This window comes from Lathyrus oleraceus, chromosome 2 (genome assembly GCF_024323335.1).
Source record: "Lathyrus oleraceus cultivar Zhongwan6 chromosome 2, CAAS_Psat_ZW6_1.0, whole genome shotgun sequence".
Classification (NCBI taxonomy): Eukaryota; Viridiplantae; Streptophyta; class Magnoliopsida; order Fabales; family Fabaceae; genus Lathyrus; species Lathyrus oleraceus.
Window position 1 is genome coordinate 358,770,004 of NC_066580.1, and position 14,343 is coordinate 358,784,346.

At 37.7% G+C, this 14,343-nt stretch overlaps 1 protein-coding gene across 1 annotated transcript; it reads left to right on the top strand.

The window, feature by feature from the left end:
• Positions 1 to 425: 425 nt before the first annotated feature.
• LOC127119523 (probable methyltransferase PMT2) lies at positions 426 to 4,341 on the top strand. Its single transcript, XM_051049763.1, has 7 exons — positions 426 to 688; positions 1,093 to 1,744; positions 2,028 to 2,238; positions 2,382 to 2,676; positions 2,850 to 3,218; positions 3,398 to 3,475; positions 3,657 to 4,341. The coding sequence occupies exons 2-7, from the start codon at positions 1,100 to 1,102 to the stop codon at positions 3,886 to 3,888; spliced, it is 1,830 nt and encodes a 609-aa protein (XP_050905720.1). The 5' UTR covers positions 426 to 688; positions 1,093 to 1,099; the 3' UTR covers positions 3,889 to 4,341.
• Positions 4,342 to 14,343: the final 10,002 nt, after the last annotated feature.

The window sequence follows — 14,343 nt, forward strand, 5'->3', positions numbered from 1 at the left end:
ATTGTTTGACTTCGAACTTCTAATTAAAATCTTTAGCATTTTATAAATTAAAAATATAAAAGAGTCTACGTAAGAACATTTCTTAAAACAAATTGAAGAAAATCATGACTTGTAATGATGAAACTCAAAAAGAAGATAACTTGAAAAAAAAAGTTAAAGATGAATGATTTTGAATTTCTTTTAAGGAACCCAATAAATTTTCCACTAAGAATGAGCAAAATAGTTTGGAAGAAAAGATGACATTCATTCACTCTATAAAACTTGTCACATCAACATAAGTTAATGTTTTAAATCAAAGTTCAAGGGAAAATAAGATCAAATTGACTAACATAATTGTTTTGGAAAAAAAATTAAAAAATAACATTTATTAATAAAAAATAAAAATAGAATCTTAAATTAAGTAAAAAGAACACCTAACTCATTAAATTTTTTATAGAATTTCCATTTTTTTTTCTTCTAAATTCTTTCAACCTTTCCCTTTTTCCTCTTTCCTACGTTGTTCATCTGAACATGACTGATGCCGTTGAATTGTAGGGTTTTAGATAGAGACTTTCCATTGACTCTTCTAGCTTTTCTCACAGCATCAAACTCGAAAACAAAAACCTGATTTGTTTCTCATTCCTTTTATAACTTGAAAACAAATCCCAGATCTTCTCCTACCATTGCTGCCTCCACCTTCATGTGATCGGTAAAACTAACATCTCTCCCCTCATAAACATTTTCTCCCCCTCTTTCTCTCTTTTTCTTCTCCCCATCTTGCTTATTTTATAAAAAAATGATTTTTTTTTTCGAAATGGGTATTAAAAAAATGATTTTTTTCGAAATGGGTACTGATAAATTTGAGTTTTTTAGGTCAATTTTGTTTCAATTGTAATTTATGTTTAGTATGATTTGGTGGGTCTTCTTCATTTATTGTTCTGGATTTGTTCATTAGTGTGCATCTTGCATTGCAAGTAGTGTAGCTGGATCCTATTTGATTCACTCATGACTATTGCACAATCTTGAGTGGATAGTGTAGAAGTTAAAGTTAATTTTTGGAATTTGTTAATCTTCTGGTTTATGTGATTCTTATTAGGAATTGTTCTTTTTCAGATTCTTTATGGCAAAACCAAGTTTAGCTGATAGTAGGACTAGAAGATCTGTGCAGATCTTTATAGTAGCTGGTCTGTGTTGTTTCTTCTACGTATTGGGTTCGTGGCAGCAAAGTGGTTTTGGAAAGGGAGATGGTTTAGCTTTGGAGGTTACTAAGAAAGGTGTTGAGTGTGATATAGTTCCGAATTTAAGTTTTGATTCTCACCATGGTGGAGAAGTTAGCAAAATTGATGGGGTTGATTCAAAACCTAAGGTATTTAAACCTTGTAAAGCTCGATATACTGATTACACGCCCTGCCATGATCAAAAGCGGGCAATGAGTTTTTCTAGAGATAACATGATTTATCGAGAGAGGCATTGCCCTCGTGAGGAAGAGAAGTTACATTGTTTGATCCCTGCACCGAAAGGGTATGTAACACCATTTCCATGGCCGAAGAGCCGTGATTATGTTCCGTATGCGAATGCACCTTACAAGAGTCTTACGGTTGAGAAGGCTATTCAGAACTGGATCCAATATGAGGGAAACGTGTTTAGGTTCCCTGGTGGTGGAACCCAGTTTCCTCAAGGGGCTGACAAATATATTGATCAAATTGCTTCTGTGATACCTATAGAGAATGGAACAGTCAGGACAGCATTGGACACTGGTTGTGGGGTACGTTTGTCATTGCAAATTCCTTAGAGCTTGTATGAAATTCTTTTGTCGATTTTGTTCCTGTTAATTTGATTAGCGTCGTAGTTAGAGTTCAGGGTTGTCAAAGAGTGGCTATAGCCGCGCTATGCCGTCATAGCATTGCAGAATTTGAACAAGTTGCCATTGTTCTTCAATACACCATTTAGTATGAAGTGTTGTCAAATAGTGGTTATAACGGCACTATAGCATTAAGTTAGTTTGTTTTAGCTATGTATCCATAATGATGTATGGGTTTTTCAAACAGGTTGCCAGTTGGGGGGCATATCTTTGGAGCAGAAATGTTATTGCCATGTCATTTGCACCAAGAGACTCTCATGAAGCACAAGTACAATTTGCCCTTGAAAGGGGTGTACCTGCCATTATTGGTGTCCTAGGAACCATAAAACTGCCTTATCCCTCTGCAGCCTTTGATATGGCGCATTGTTCTCGTTGCTTAATTCCTTGGGGATCAAATGGTGAGAAATTTACATTAAGATCTTTAACCTATTTTGTATGAAATGCTTATCTTTGCATTCTTATTCTGTTTGATTTGGCACCATATATCACACGACTTGTGATAAAAGCTATTTAAAAGTGTATTTTGGGTTGTGATTGGCAGGTGGAATTTATATGATGGAAGTTGACCGAGTTCTGAGACCTGGTGGTTATTGGGTGCTTTCGGGGCCTCCAATCCATTGGAAGGTTCATTACAAAGCTTGGCAAAGACCTAAGGAGGATCTCGAGGAAGAACAAAGAAAGATTGAAGAGGTTGCTAAACTCCTTTGCTGGGAGAAGAAAACCGAGGAACATGAAATTGCTGTCTGGCAGAAAACTATTGACTCTGAAACATGTCGAAGCAGACAAGAAGATTCTGGTGTAAAATTCTGTGAATCAACTGATGCCAATGATGCTTGGTATGCACTTTCTTTCAGTGTCAATTTGTTTTACACACTTTAACATCCATTATAGGTATTCAATTTATTTCCACTAACTGTTAAGTTAATCCAGCATAGATAAATCTAAGAAAAAATTGTTCACAACGTTGTGATAATGAAGAGGAAAACTTAGTATTTTATTGTTGTTGCAGGAATAAGAAAATGGAGGCATGTGTTACTCGTAATCCTAAAGTCCACGGAGATCTCAAGCCTTTTCCACAGAGACTTTATGCCGTCCCTCCTAAAATTGCCAGTGGCTCTGTTCCTGGAATTTCTGCTGAGACGTATCAAGATGATAGCAAAAAGTGGAAAAAACATGTAACTGCTTACAAGAAAATAAATAAACTCTTGGACTCTGGAAGGTATCGCAATATCATGGATATGAATGCTGGTTTGGGTAGTTTTGCTGCTGCGATTCAATCTCCTAAGCTCTGGGTCATGAACGTTGTTCCTACTATAGCTGACAAACATACTCTGGGTGTTATATATCAACGAGGACTCATAGGCATTTATCATGATTGGTACAGTTTTCTAACTTCCTCCTTCTATTATCTTCACAGTATTTCGTGATTGTTTATACGTAAGTTGAAATGCTTATTTGAATCTCAGATGATACTAATCTTGTACAATTTTATTTCTTTTTCTTGATTAATAACATGAAAATGTCGGCACTGTCTTGTATTGTTTCTCTATGATCTAGGTGTGAAGCTTTCTCTACATATCCGAGGACGTACGACCTCATTCATAGCAATGGTCTTTTTAGTCTGTACAAAGACAAGTGAGTATTTTCTTCGGTTACATGGTTATTCAATTGTCCTTCAGTTGTTTTTAACTCTTAATTTGAATTGAACTTGATAGCAAATCTCAGTCACTAGTTTAGCCCTTGCGTATAGTGCGATGTAGATTGTTGTTTAGATGGTATTAAAATGATTTCTAGATAACGAGTTTAAAATGCACAGATGTAACATAGAAGACATTCTTCTGGAGATGGACCGGATTTTACGACCAGAAGGTGCTGTAATATTCCGCGATGAAGTCGATATCTTAATCAAGGTAAAGAAAATTGTCGGAGGAATGAGATGGGATACTAAATTGGTTGACCATGAGGATGGTCCACTTGTTCCAGAAAAGATACTAGTTGCTGTTAAGCAGTATTGGGTTGCTGATACAAATGCCACATCAACACAGTAACCACTCAGACAAAAATCGAAGGCTTGTCCTAAGGTTACTAGTGCCTTTCTCAAAACAATCCTAATAGAGTTCATATAGTTTAATCATATGAGCGTGCGTTGGCTTGAGTATCTTGAGTATCGTCACACCTGTTATACAACGAGGGCTGATCTATGTAGCACCAACGTCTTATATTGAAAGCATGATTGGTGTTCGACACTGCACATGCATTTATATTCAATGGTGTTCATGTGTCGGTGTCACGTCTCATGTCGTGCGTCTGTGTTAGTGCTTTATCGGGGCTGATATGTTATGCTCAACTGTCCTTTTCCCCTCACAATTTATTTATCTTGTTATAGGATGTTGTTACATTCAAAAGTAAAGCAAACACTGGCTTTTAAAGTTGAAGCCTCTTTACTGATCTATGTACTTGTCCATGTTTTGTAATCTTACAAGTTACAATGTTTATGGTTATATCTTCCTGCCTAGAATTCCTTCATTGCTTGCAAGTCAGATTAAAATTGAATTGCTCTTTGAGTCAGATATTCCTAAAGGTTTTGATCTTGTGAAAATGGGTGCAAGTTTGAAACCATTCTCTCAGAGTTTGTGATCAATAATGGTTTTTGATTAAATTAATTTAATTAAGAGTTTGAAGTAATGTTTTTTGAAAAGGATGAGTTTGAAGTGATATGTTTGGATGTGTTTAAACATTTGAAAGAAAGGTTGAATAATAATTTGTTTAACCTAATGTAATTTTAGTTTAGTTAAAATCAAGAATTTATATTTTTTATAGTTAAAAACACATTTGAAGTGAAATTGGTGTGATCTAGTTGTCGATAGCATGCTATAGCGGCATAGTATAGTAGGAAATAGCGGCTGCTATTTGTGGGTTCGTAGCGGCACAATAGCGATTTTATTTATATACCACCATTGTGAAAATAAGGGTAATATTATAAGTTTTTTTTTAGGGCAAATTGATATTTTTCCCTTTTATTTAACTAATCTAAAAGTTGCTAGTGATAGTGATGCTTTAGGCTCTCTTTTCACTCAAATCATCAAGCAGGGAATCTTTTGATCTAAAAATTTACTGTTCTCTCTTTGCAAATTTTCTTCTTCCACAGTCTTCTCAAATTAGGAAGCATTCATCTTTCTCATCCATTCTTCTTCTCAAATCGGCAAACATCCATCCTTCTCATCCATTATTCCACATTCCTCTCAGTCTATTCATATTTTTCTTCACTTTCTCATCCATTCACATATATTGCTCCCCTATTTTGTGGATTTCTCATCTACTAGCAACCATATCATCATCTTTTGTAAGTTTAACACAAATTTCCAACAACAAAGGTTTTTTTAAGCCTATTGGTGACAAGATTAACACAAACTTCCAAAAACATAGTGTTATTCCTATTGGATTGCCCCTTTGAATTGACTGCATTTTAACAAAACAACAACCTGGAGAAGTGTCAAAGTATTCAAGATTGATCAAGCTTGTTAAAGCTGTATGAAGTTGCATAAAGAACATATGCTGGACGCGATGCTCCAACATGTTGGTAAGACATCTGGGTCTTGTGCAATAGGCGCCAAAATGCTGTGTTTTGGAGTATGTTATGCAAAAGACTTGTTAAAGATTTTATTATTATTGATTTAAAAATATGATTAGGTGATTTGTTTGACAGCTGAATGAAATTTAATTTGGATTTAAATGAAGATTTAAATTTGAATTTAAATTAAAACAAATCATATCTTGTTGGAGATATTCAATGAGAAAATTAAATATCCAACAAATTCTGCATTAATTCTTGACGAATTCAAAGATATTGTCCAAGGAGAAAGACCCAGAGTTACTTTGCTATATAAGAAGCTCAAACCTATATTGGAAAACAAGCACTCCCGTTGAAGATCTTATAGTGTTGGGTTTTGTGCAGTGTATTCCACGCTAATGCCCTAATAGAATCAATGTAGAATTGTTTATGTACACCTCTATGTTTCAGTAACTTGGTATAAAAGGTTTGTCTAGTTGAATTGTAATCAACATTGTTTATGTACACCTTTATGTTTCAGTAACTTGACGTAAAAGGTTTTTCTATTTGAGTTGTAATATTCAACATTCTTTCATCCTATGAAGATTGAAGTTGATCACTAGGGTTTTGTGGTTATTTTGTCATTGGGTAGTGTTAGGAAGAGGCATTGAACACCATATGATTTGTTATTCCTTGTAAGTCTAATTGTACTAAACTACTAATAATGCATTTCCTTTTTTGGGTTGTTGACTCATCCCCCCAGACGTAGGTGTAGTTTCATCGAACTGGATAAACAATTGATTGTGTTATTTATTGCTTTTCTTCTCCATCATCTATTACTTATTAGTGTAGTGGTTCTGGTGTATCTTGTCAAACATATTATCAAAATATCGAGTTCGACATCTATCCCCTGAGGAATAAAATTTCAATTGGCATCATAGCACACACCCTAGCCTATTGGATGAGCTTCAGGGAAGATAAATTTTGCTCAAATGGAGACAATGAAAGATGGAGGATCAGTTAACAAACCACCTGTTTTGGATGAAACAAACTATGACTATTGGAAGGTGATGATTGTTGCGTTTCTCAAATCCTTGGGAAATAAAACTTGGAAAGATGTGATAATAGGATGGAAACATCCAGTTGTTACTTCTAAAGACAACACAACTAGCCTAAAACCAAAGCTGATTAGACCAAATTTGAAGATGATGAAGCCCTTGGAAACTCCAAGGCTCTGAATGCTATTCTCAAAGGGGTTGATAAAAACATGTTAAGATTAATAAATACATGTTCAAAAGCTAAAGAAGCACGAGAGATTCTCAAGTCTGCTCGTGAAGCCTCATTAGAAACACCATTTCTACTACAGTCACTAGTCAGGGTGAAGATATTTCTGTTCTAACATCCAAGCTGGAGGAGTTAGCAAGGTTTGTAAGGATATTGAATAGAGCTCAAGACATGTCAGATATAGTTATGGAAGATGGGGAGAAGTCAAGAAATGATGTTGAATTGCTAAAATATATACAATTGGAAGAGAAGAAGCCAAGAAACTCTATAGCCATAGGATTTGACTATAGTCATGTGAATAAAAAGGATCACACGTTCCAACATCGAGCTTGACATGCGCACCCCCATCGTAAAGGTTATAAGAAATATGATAGAAGATGCCATCATTATAGAAAATATGGATACATAAGGCCAAATTGTTACAGACTATATGGTCTTCCATAACACCATGGGAAGACAAGGTTCAAAAGGAAAGAAGAGAAGGTTCAAGTGAAGAATGTGTGGAAACAATCACAAGTCTTATAACTCATACTTCTCTTAGAGTATCCTCTATAGAAGATTGATATTTTGATAGTGGATGTTCCAGATACATGACATGGGAAGTGTCGTATCTTGAAGAGCTACAACCTTACTCTAACAGCTATGTCACCTTTGGTGATGGTGCAAAAGGTAGAATATAAGGAATAGGCAAACTAGTATATTATGGTCTACCATGCCTTGATAATGTGTTGCCGGTGGAAGGTATGACTGCCTAATTAATCAGTATAAGTCAACTATATGATCAAGGCCTCAAGGTTAGCTTCAACAAATTAGAATGTGTCGTTTCCAGCCAAGATCAAAGACTGGTTATGAAAGGCTCAAGGTCCAAGGATAATTGTTATCTATGGATATCTCTGAACAAAGAGGATCCCTTAACTTGTATGATAACAAAAGTTGATGAAACCAAGCTTTGGCACCAAAAACTTGGTCACCTCAATCTCAAGAGCATGAAGAAGATTGTTTCAGATGAAGTTGTGAAGGACTGCCTAAACTCAAGATTGAAGAAGGAAAAGTGTGTGGAGAATGCCAAATAGGCGAGCAGACTAAGATGCCCCACAAGAAGCTTCGTCATCTCGCCACTGTAAAAGTTTTTGAACTATTGTACATGGACTTAATGGGGCCTATGCAAGTAGAAAGTATTGGAGGTAAAAGGTATGTCTTTGTATGTGTGGATGACTTCTCAAGGTACACTTGGGTTAAATTCATTAGAGAAAAATATAACACATTTGAGTTTTTCAAAGAGCTTCCTGCAAAGAGAGAAATCGATTGGAATTGTTAAAATTAGAAGTGACTGATCGGAAAAATAGCAAGTGTACTATTTTCACTGATGTAGTAATAAGGAGTTTTATTCCCAAGTATCGATCTCAGGGATTGCGTAGGAAATACTTATTTTACTTCTGATTCTATTTGAACAAAAACACAATGGTTTGGTTGGTTTTGGGAATTTATAACAATAAACACAAAAAGATAGTAAAGAATAATTGATTAAGATGAAACATGCTAGGGTGAGTGGTTGATTTAACTAGTTATGAATTCAAGTCAAGATTTCCTCAATACACATGAAACATTCAATTACCTAACCTCAGAATGTTCTTCCTTAAGTCCTTAATGAAGAAACTATTAAACTACCAATTCTTACTCAAATGTCCATTCAACTAATCATTGGTTTTAATCATAAACAATATCAAGGTTTATGGTGATTTACAAAAGTTCCTAGTCCTAGGTGATGCAATTATAAACCCACTTGTATGAAAACCCTAACAATCACAATCCTGTTATTGATAGTCATAGATCTAATTGTATTTGTCTGATACAAAAGCATAATAACATCACACAATTGAATTGAAATACGTAACATAGTAATAAGAAAATCCATGGTTAGAATTCATAACATCAGATCAAATCAGGAGCACCCTCTAGCATTGAGGGGTTTAGCCTCTCATAGTATTCAAAGAAATCATAGTGTGGAAATTAAACATTACAAAGAATTAGGAGATTTTGATCTTCAATGGTTGATGCCCTTGAATCTCTCCGTCTTCAAATCCTCCGTAGTAGCTATATTCTCCAGTGCAATGTTTTTCCCTCGTACGTCAAAAAAGTCCCCTTCTCTTTCTCTCCAAAGTCTTCTAATAGCCTCAGATGGTTTTTTTCTCCCAGCAAGAAGTCCAAAATACCCTTCATGAACAGGGCAGATCCACACAACAAAAAGTAAAATTTCTCAGCCGCGCCCATCAACACGAGCCGTGTGGATTCACACGGGTGCCCGTGTTGCTCTTCAAAAGTTGTGTTTTTTAAAGCAAGCTACAGACGCATCAACACGGGCCGTGTTGATGTACACGGGTGCCCGTGTTAACCTCCTATTTTACCTCTTTGAGTGCTCCTTCCTGGAAAATAACACGGGCCGTGTTGATGTACACAGGAGCCCGTGTTGACCTTCTGAATCTTCATATTTTGGCCTTCCGGAGCATCCAACACTCAGCTATTAGTCCTTTTTAACCTATGCAACAACCTGCAACACTAACACTACCAAATCGAAGCATAAAAGAGACTTTTTGACACAAACATGTAACAAAATGCAATGCAATAATAAACTAACGAAACATGTTAAATGATTTTAAAACAACTAAAAACAACCACAAATCTTACCAAAGTGATGAAAATATGCCGGATAAAAGGTGAGAATTCAATGGAAATGGTGACCGATCACAACCCCAAACTTGTCTAATTGCTTGTCCTCAAGTGATGTATTGAGTCCAAACAAAGGCCACCCACGAATTCACTTTCCACAATGCAACCTTGTCCTTCACAACTTGTGTTCTTCCTTTCCAATCAAGTTTCCGGTTTTCCCGACTCAAACTGTTCACCACATTTCCACATCAGAGGCCTCGTTACCTGCAAGCTTTTTCACATACTCACAATATCTCTCATGGTTAGGGTGTTTACACTCACAGCACAACATGCAATACCAAACTCTTAAATTTGAATAAATTCTAATTTCACTACAACAACAGATTCCACACACTTTATGAGGTCTTTTCGGTTGTAACGGGGATCGGGTACGGTAGGATAGACACAGAAATGGATAACAAATGGTTTTGAACTTGACATTCATGTTGTTTGATTTTTTTTTTCGTGCTTAACTCATAACTCTGGGGGTTTATTCACTTTTGACTCTTTTTAACTCAATTCTCTGTGACCATTTTACATGTGTTAGAGTCTTAAGTCTCGGCAAGTGCATTTTTTTTCTTTTTTCTTTTAGGACATACACACGTCTCTTCTTTTTGCATTACTTTTAGATCTCTTCTTATGCACTTGCCCTTTCTTTAAAGATTACCACCCCAAACTTAGCTTTTTGCATATTTTGTAACTTACAACAATCATGCCGATTAATGGAAGAAATGAATGATTAATGGTTAATATGGGGTTTATTACGAACAAAAAGGCTAAGGCTCAATGAGGTTCACGAAGGGTAAACATACAAATAGGGATGGCTAGAAAGGCTCTGGGCTAAACAAACAACTTGCCTCAGTGTGTGTTGTCATGCTGTGAAGTGTCAAAAGAACATACGCAAAGTCAGAGTGATAGAGTCATACCTGGCTGAACTCTCATGATGATATTTAGTGTTTGGCTTTTGTGTTCTCACCATGTTGGTTAAACTTACAAGCTCTGAAGCCTCCTAGTGTCATGTGGTTTCTTTTCCGATTCGGTTATACCATACCGCTCTCTCGGTCCAGTGTCACCAAATTGTGTCCGACTTTTACTTTCTCATGGTTGCATCAACTTCCTGGGTACCTTAACAGAACAAGTATGGGGAGTGCCTTTCATCCACTACAATCGATCCCGGATTCGTCCAACAATTTCTCATCACTCTGTACACACAGGTAAACAATAAAAACAAAATACTACGACAAGAGAAGCAAAAACAAAATCCAAAAACGATGAAGGAAAACATGAACAAAATGAAAACGAAATAAAACATGAAAGGAAACCCCCTCCCCCCACACCTGAACTAAACATTGACCTCAATGTTTAAATCCAGATACAAAGGGGACTCACAGCGACTACTGTTGTGGAGGAGGTGGAAGATCATGCGGGAAATGCAACATCAGACGTTGCATCATAGCTTGCATGTCATCCATAACCGTACCTTGTCTAGTTTGCTCGGTGCGGAGGACACCCATCTCAGTTTATATCCAACCTCATTGGTCCTGAGACATAGAAGAGGACCCTTCACCTTGTCGGTTCGAATCTTGTGGGGGTGACACAAATTTCTCCTCTGGTCTATCATCTTCCTCCATCTCATCACCTGAAAAATTCTGGTCATTCTGAACATTGTCCCCTACAGATGGGGCAAAAGCTGCATAAAGCCAGTCAGCAATATTTGCAATACTAATAGAATCAGGTGCTGGTAACGCAAGTACTTCCATATTATGAATTACCAGAGAATAATAGTTCGGCATGATTACAATCATTTGTTGATTGACAAGAGTGTTCATGTCGATCTTTGTCTTACCTGCCACTACTGATTCTTCCATCAAGAGCCGACCATAACCAAAGTGGTATGCAATCTGAGTGATCATGCCACCCACAGAAATATCACCTGTACTTGCATAGCCAACTTATTTCAAATGATTAGCAGCAAAAGCGGTTGCATTGACTCTCTCATTGTTGGCCATGCAATGTAAGAAAAACAACTCTCTCTTTGCGGCCACACCGGTGCTATCACCCCGTCCAAACAAGGTGTAAGCTAACCCCTTCTGTGCATACCTGAAACAAGGGTTATGAATCCCAGAAGCCTTGCCAGAACTCGGGTTGTAACCATTTTTACCAGTAATGGCCCTCCAGAAATCAACCACTGAAAAAGTGTTTGGGGGTGCTCCGGGTCCAGATACTGGAAGTCTCAGAATCCCCCCAAGTTCCTCCACAGACAACTCATGGTCCTCATCAAACAATATGAAAGACAACTGACCATAAAACTCCATTTCGGAACCAGTTCACCTGCGTCTCATCTTAAACTCAACAGTGCTAAAAAATTCAAGAGTGATGCGTGCAAAAGTCGGTGCTTCAAATTGCATAAATTCTAGCATACCTATATTGTGAAACATTCGATGCACTTCTTCCTTTAATCCTAGCTCATCTAGTGTTGCATCACACATATATCTGATAGGAATGAGTCTTCGTTGAGCAAGTATCGCATACCTTTCATGGTGATCCGGTTCCTCAAACAGGATGCCATGTGCATTCGGGTTGCGTCTCGCATGTTGCTTTGGCCTGGAAGATGTGGCCACAGCCTTTCCTTTGCTTGCTCTCTTCGGGGGCATAATGGGTACCTACAAAGTATCTCAAAACCCAAATAAAGAATTAGTAAAAACGGTCACCGTCACTACGTAGAGGGCGGAGAGTAGAACAATTTTTGTGAAAGGAAGATGTGGTTTTATGGAGTTGATAGTGGTGAAAAGTGAAGCTTTTGGTGGTGGAGGCTAGGTTAACAATGGAGGAAGAGAGAATGAGAGTCTTGTAAAACCAGAATAATGAAGGATAAGTGGTGGATATGAGTTATAAGTCAAGTGGGTCCCACCACTTAAAACAAAAAAAAAATTCAAAAATTTCAAAAATCCACCTCGTACAAAACAACACGGGCCGTGTGCATCTACACGGGTGCCCGTGTTGGTGATCTGTTTTCCTCCTCTTTGCACACGCCCACTTCTTTGGTTCAGGGTAATCAACACGGGCCGTGTTGTTCAACACGGGCGCTCGTGTTAGTGATCTAGCTCCCTCAACATTTGAAAATTGTTTTGTTGTTTTACTGCACTTGTGTGGTTTCCTTCCATTTTGAGGTGTTTGTGACTTTGCCCTTCTAATTCTCCTCCTCCCCTATAAAATTTTTTTAGCACACACAAAGAAAAAGAAAAACGAAATAAATTAGAAATCAAACACGTGGGTTACCTCCCACGAAGCGCTTCGTTTAACGTCGCATGGCTCGACGGTCGTCCACCTCATTAGGTGAGACGCACATGGTCAATCAATCCATATTCTTGTCCTATGTGATAGGGCTTTAATCTCTAGCCATTTACCTTGAATATACCCCCATTGGTTTGATTCTTGATTTCTATCGCTCCGTGGGGAGATACCTTATGCACAACAAATGACCCGGACCATCTTGATTTCAATTTGCCAGGAAACAACTTGAGCCTAGAATTGAACAACAACACCAGTTGTCCTTCCCAGAAGTCTTTCTTAATGATTCTATGATCATGCCACTTCCTTGTTTGCTCCTTGTACATCTTCGCATTCTCATATGCCTGATTACGAAATTCTTCTAACTCGTGAAGTTGAAGAATTCGGGATTCACCGGCTTTTGCAAGATCACAATTCAAGAACTTGGATGCCCAAAAGGCTTTGTGCTCTAATTCCAGAGGGAGATGACATGCCTTACCATAAATCAGTTGATAAGGAGACATACCGATTGGGGTTTTGAAGGCGGTTCTATACGCCCATAGTGCGTCATCTAATTTGATCGCCCAATCTTTCCTTGAAGCACTCACTGTCTTTTCCAAAATTTGTTTTATTTGTCTATTGGATCCTTCAACTTGCCTACTCGTTTGAGGATGATACGGAGTGGCAATCTTGTGCTTCACATTATACTTCTTCAATAAGTTCTCCATGAGCTTATTTAAGAAATGTGTCCCTTCATCACTGATAAGTGCCCTTGGCACACCAAACCTTGCGAAGATGTTTTACTTGAGAAATTTTACCACTACTCTCGCATCATTAGTAGGGAGGGCATCAACTTCCACCCATTTTGAGACGTAGTCCACAACTACCAGAATATAATTCTTCCCGAATGAGGGTGGAAACGGCCCCATAAAGTCAATCCCTCAAACATCAAATAATTCCACTTCAAGCATACCCTTTTGGGGCATATGATTTCTCCTAGAAATATTCCCTGTCCTTTGGCATCTGTCACATTCCTTCACTATGACTTGGGCATCTTTAAACAAAGTAGGCCAGTACAACCCCGACTGGAGGACTTTTGCGGCTGTCCTATCTCCACTAAAATATCCCCCATAATCTGAATCATGACACGCTTTTAAGACTTCATTTTGTTCTTCTTCCGGGACACATCGACGAACCAGTCCGTCTACCCCTTTCTTATACAAGAATGGTTCGTCCCACAAATAGAACCTGCAATCATGAAGAAACTTTTCCTTTTTGTTATAATCATAGTCTTCAGGAATTATGCCACCTACCAGATAGTTTACGTAATCGGCAAACCATGGAACACCCACCACAGCGAGGATTTGTTCATCAATAAACTCATCCTTGACCGGGTGTTCTTCTTCAGTCTCTTCTATCGGGGACATTCGAGATAGGTGGTCAGCAACTGTGTTTTCACACCCCTTTTTGTCTCGAATTTCTAGATCAAATTCTTGCAACAACAAAATCCACCTGAGTAGCCTTGGCTTCAAGTCCTGTTTAGAAAAAAGATATTTCAAAGCAGCATGGTCAGTATAAACAATTACCTTTGTTCCCAATAAGTATGACCTGAATTTGTCAAAGGCATACACCACAGCCAGTAGCTCCTTCTTTGTGGTTGCATAATTCATCTGAGCTGGATTCAACACATGGA

Coding starts and splice junctions, on each gene's coding strand:
- LOC127119523 (XM_051049763.1), top strand. CDS start 1,100: ATGGCAAAACCAAGTTTAGCTGATAGTAGGACTAGAAGATCTGTGCAG. Junction 3,219..3,397: donor ATAGGCATTTATCATGATTG/GTACAGTTTTCT, acceptor TCTATGATCTAG/GTGTGAAGCTTTCTCTACAT. Junction 3,476..3,656: donor TTTAGTCTGTACAAAGACAA/GTGAGTATTTTC, acceptor TAAAATGCACAG/ATGTAACATAGAAGACATTC.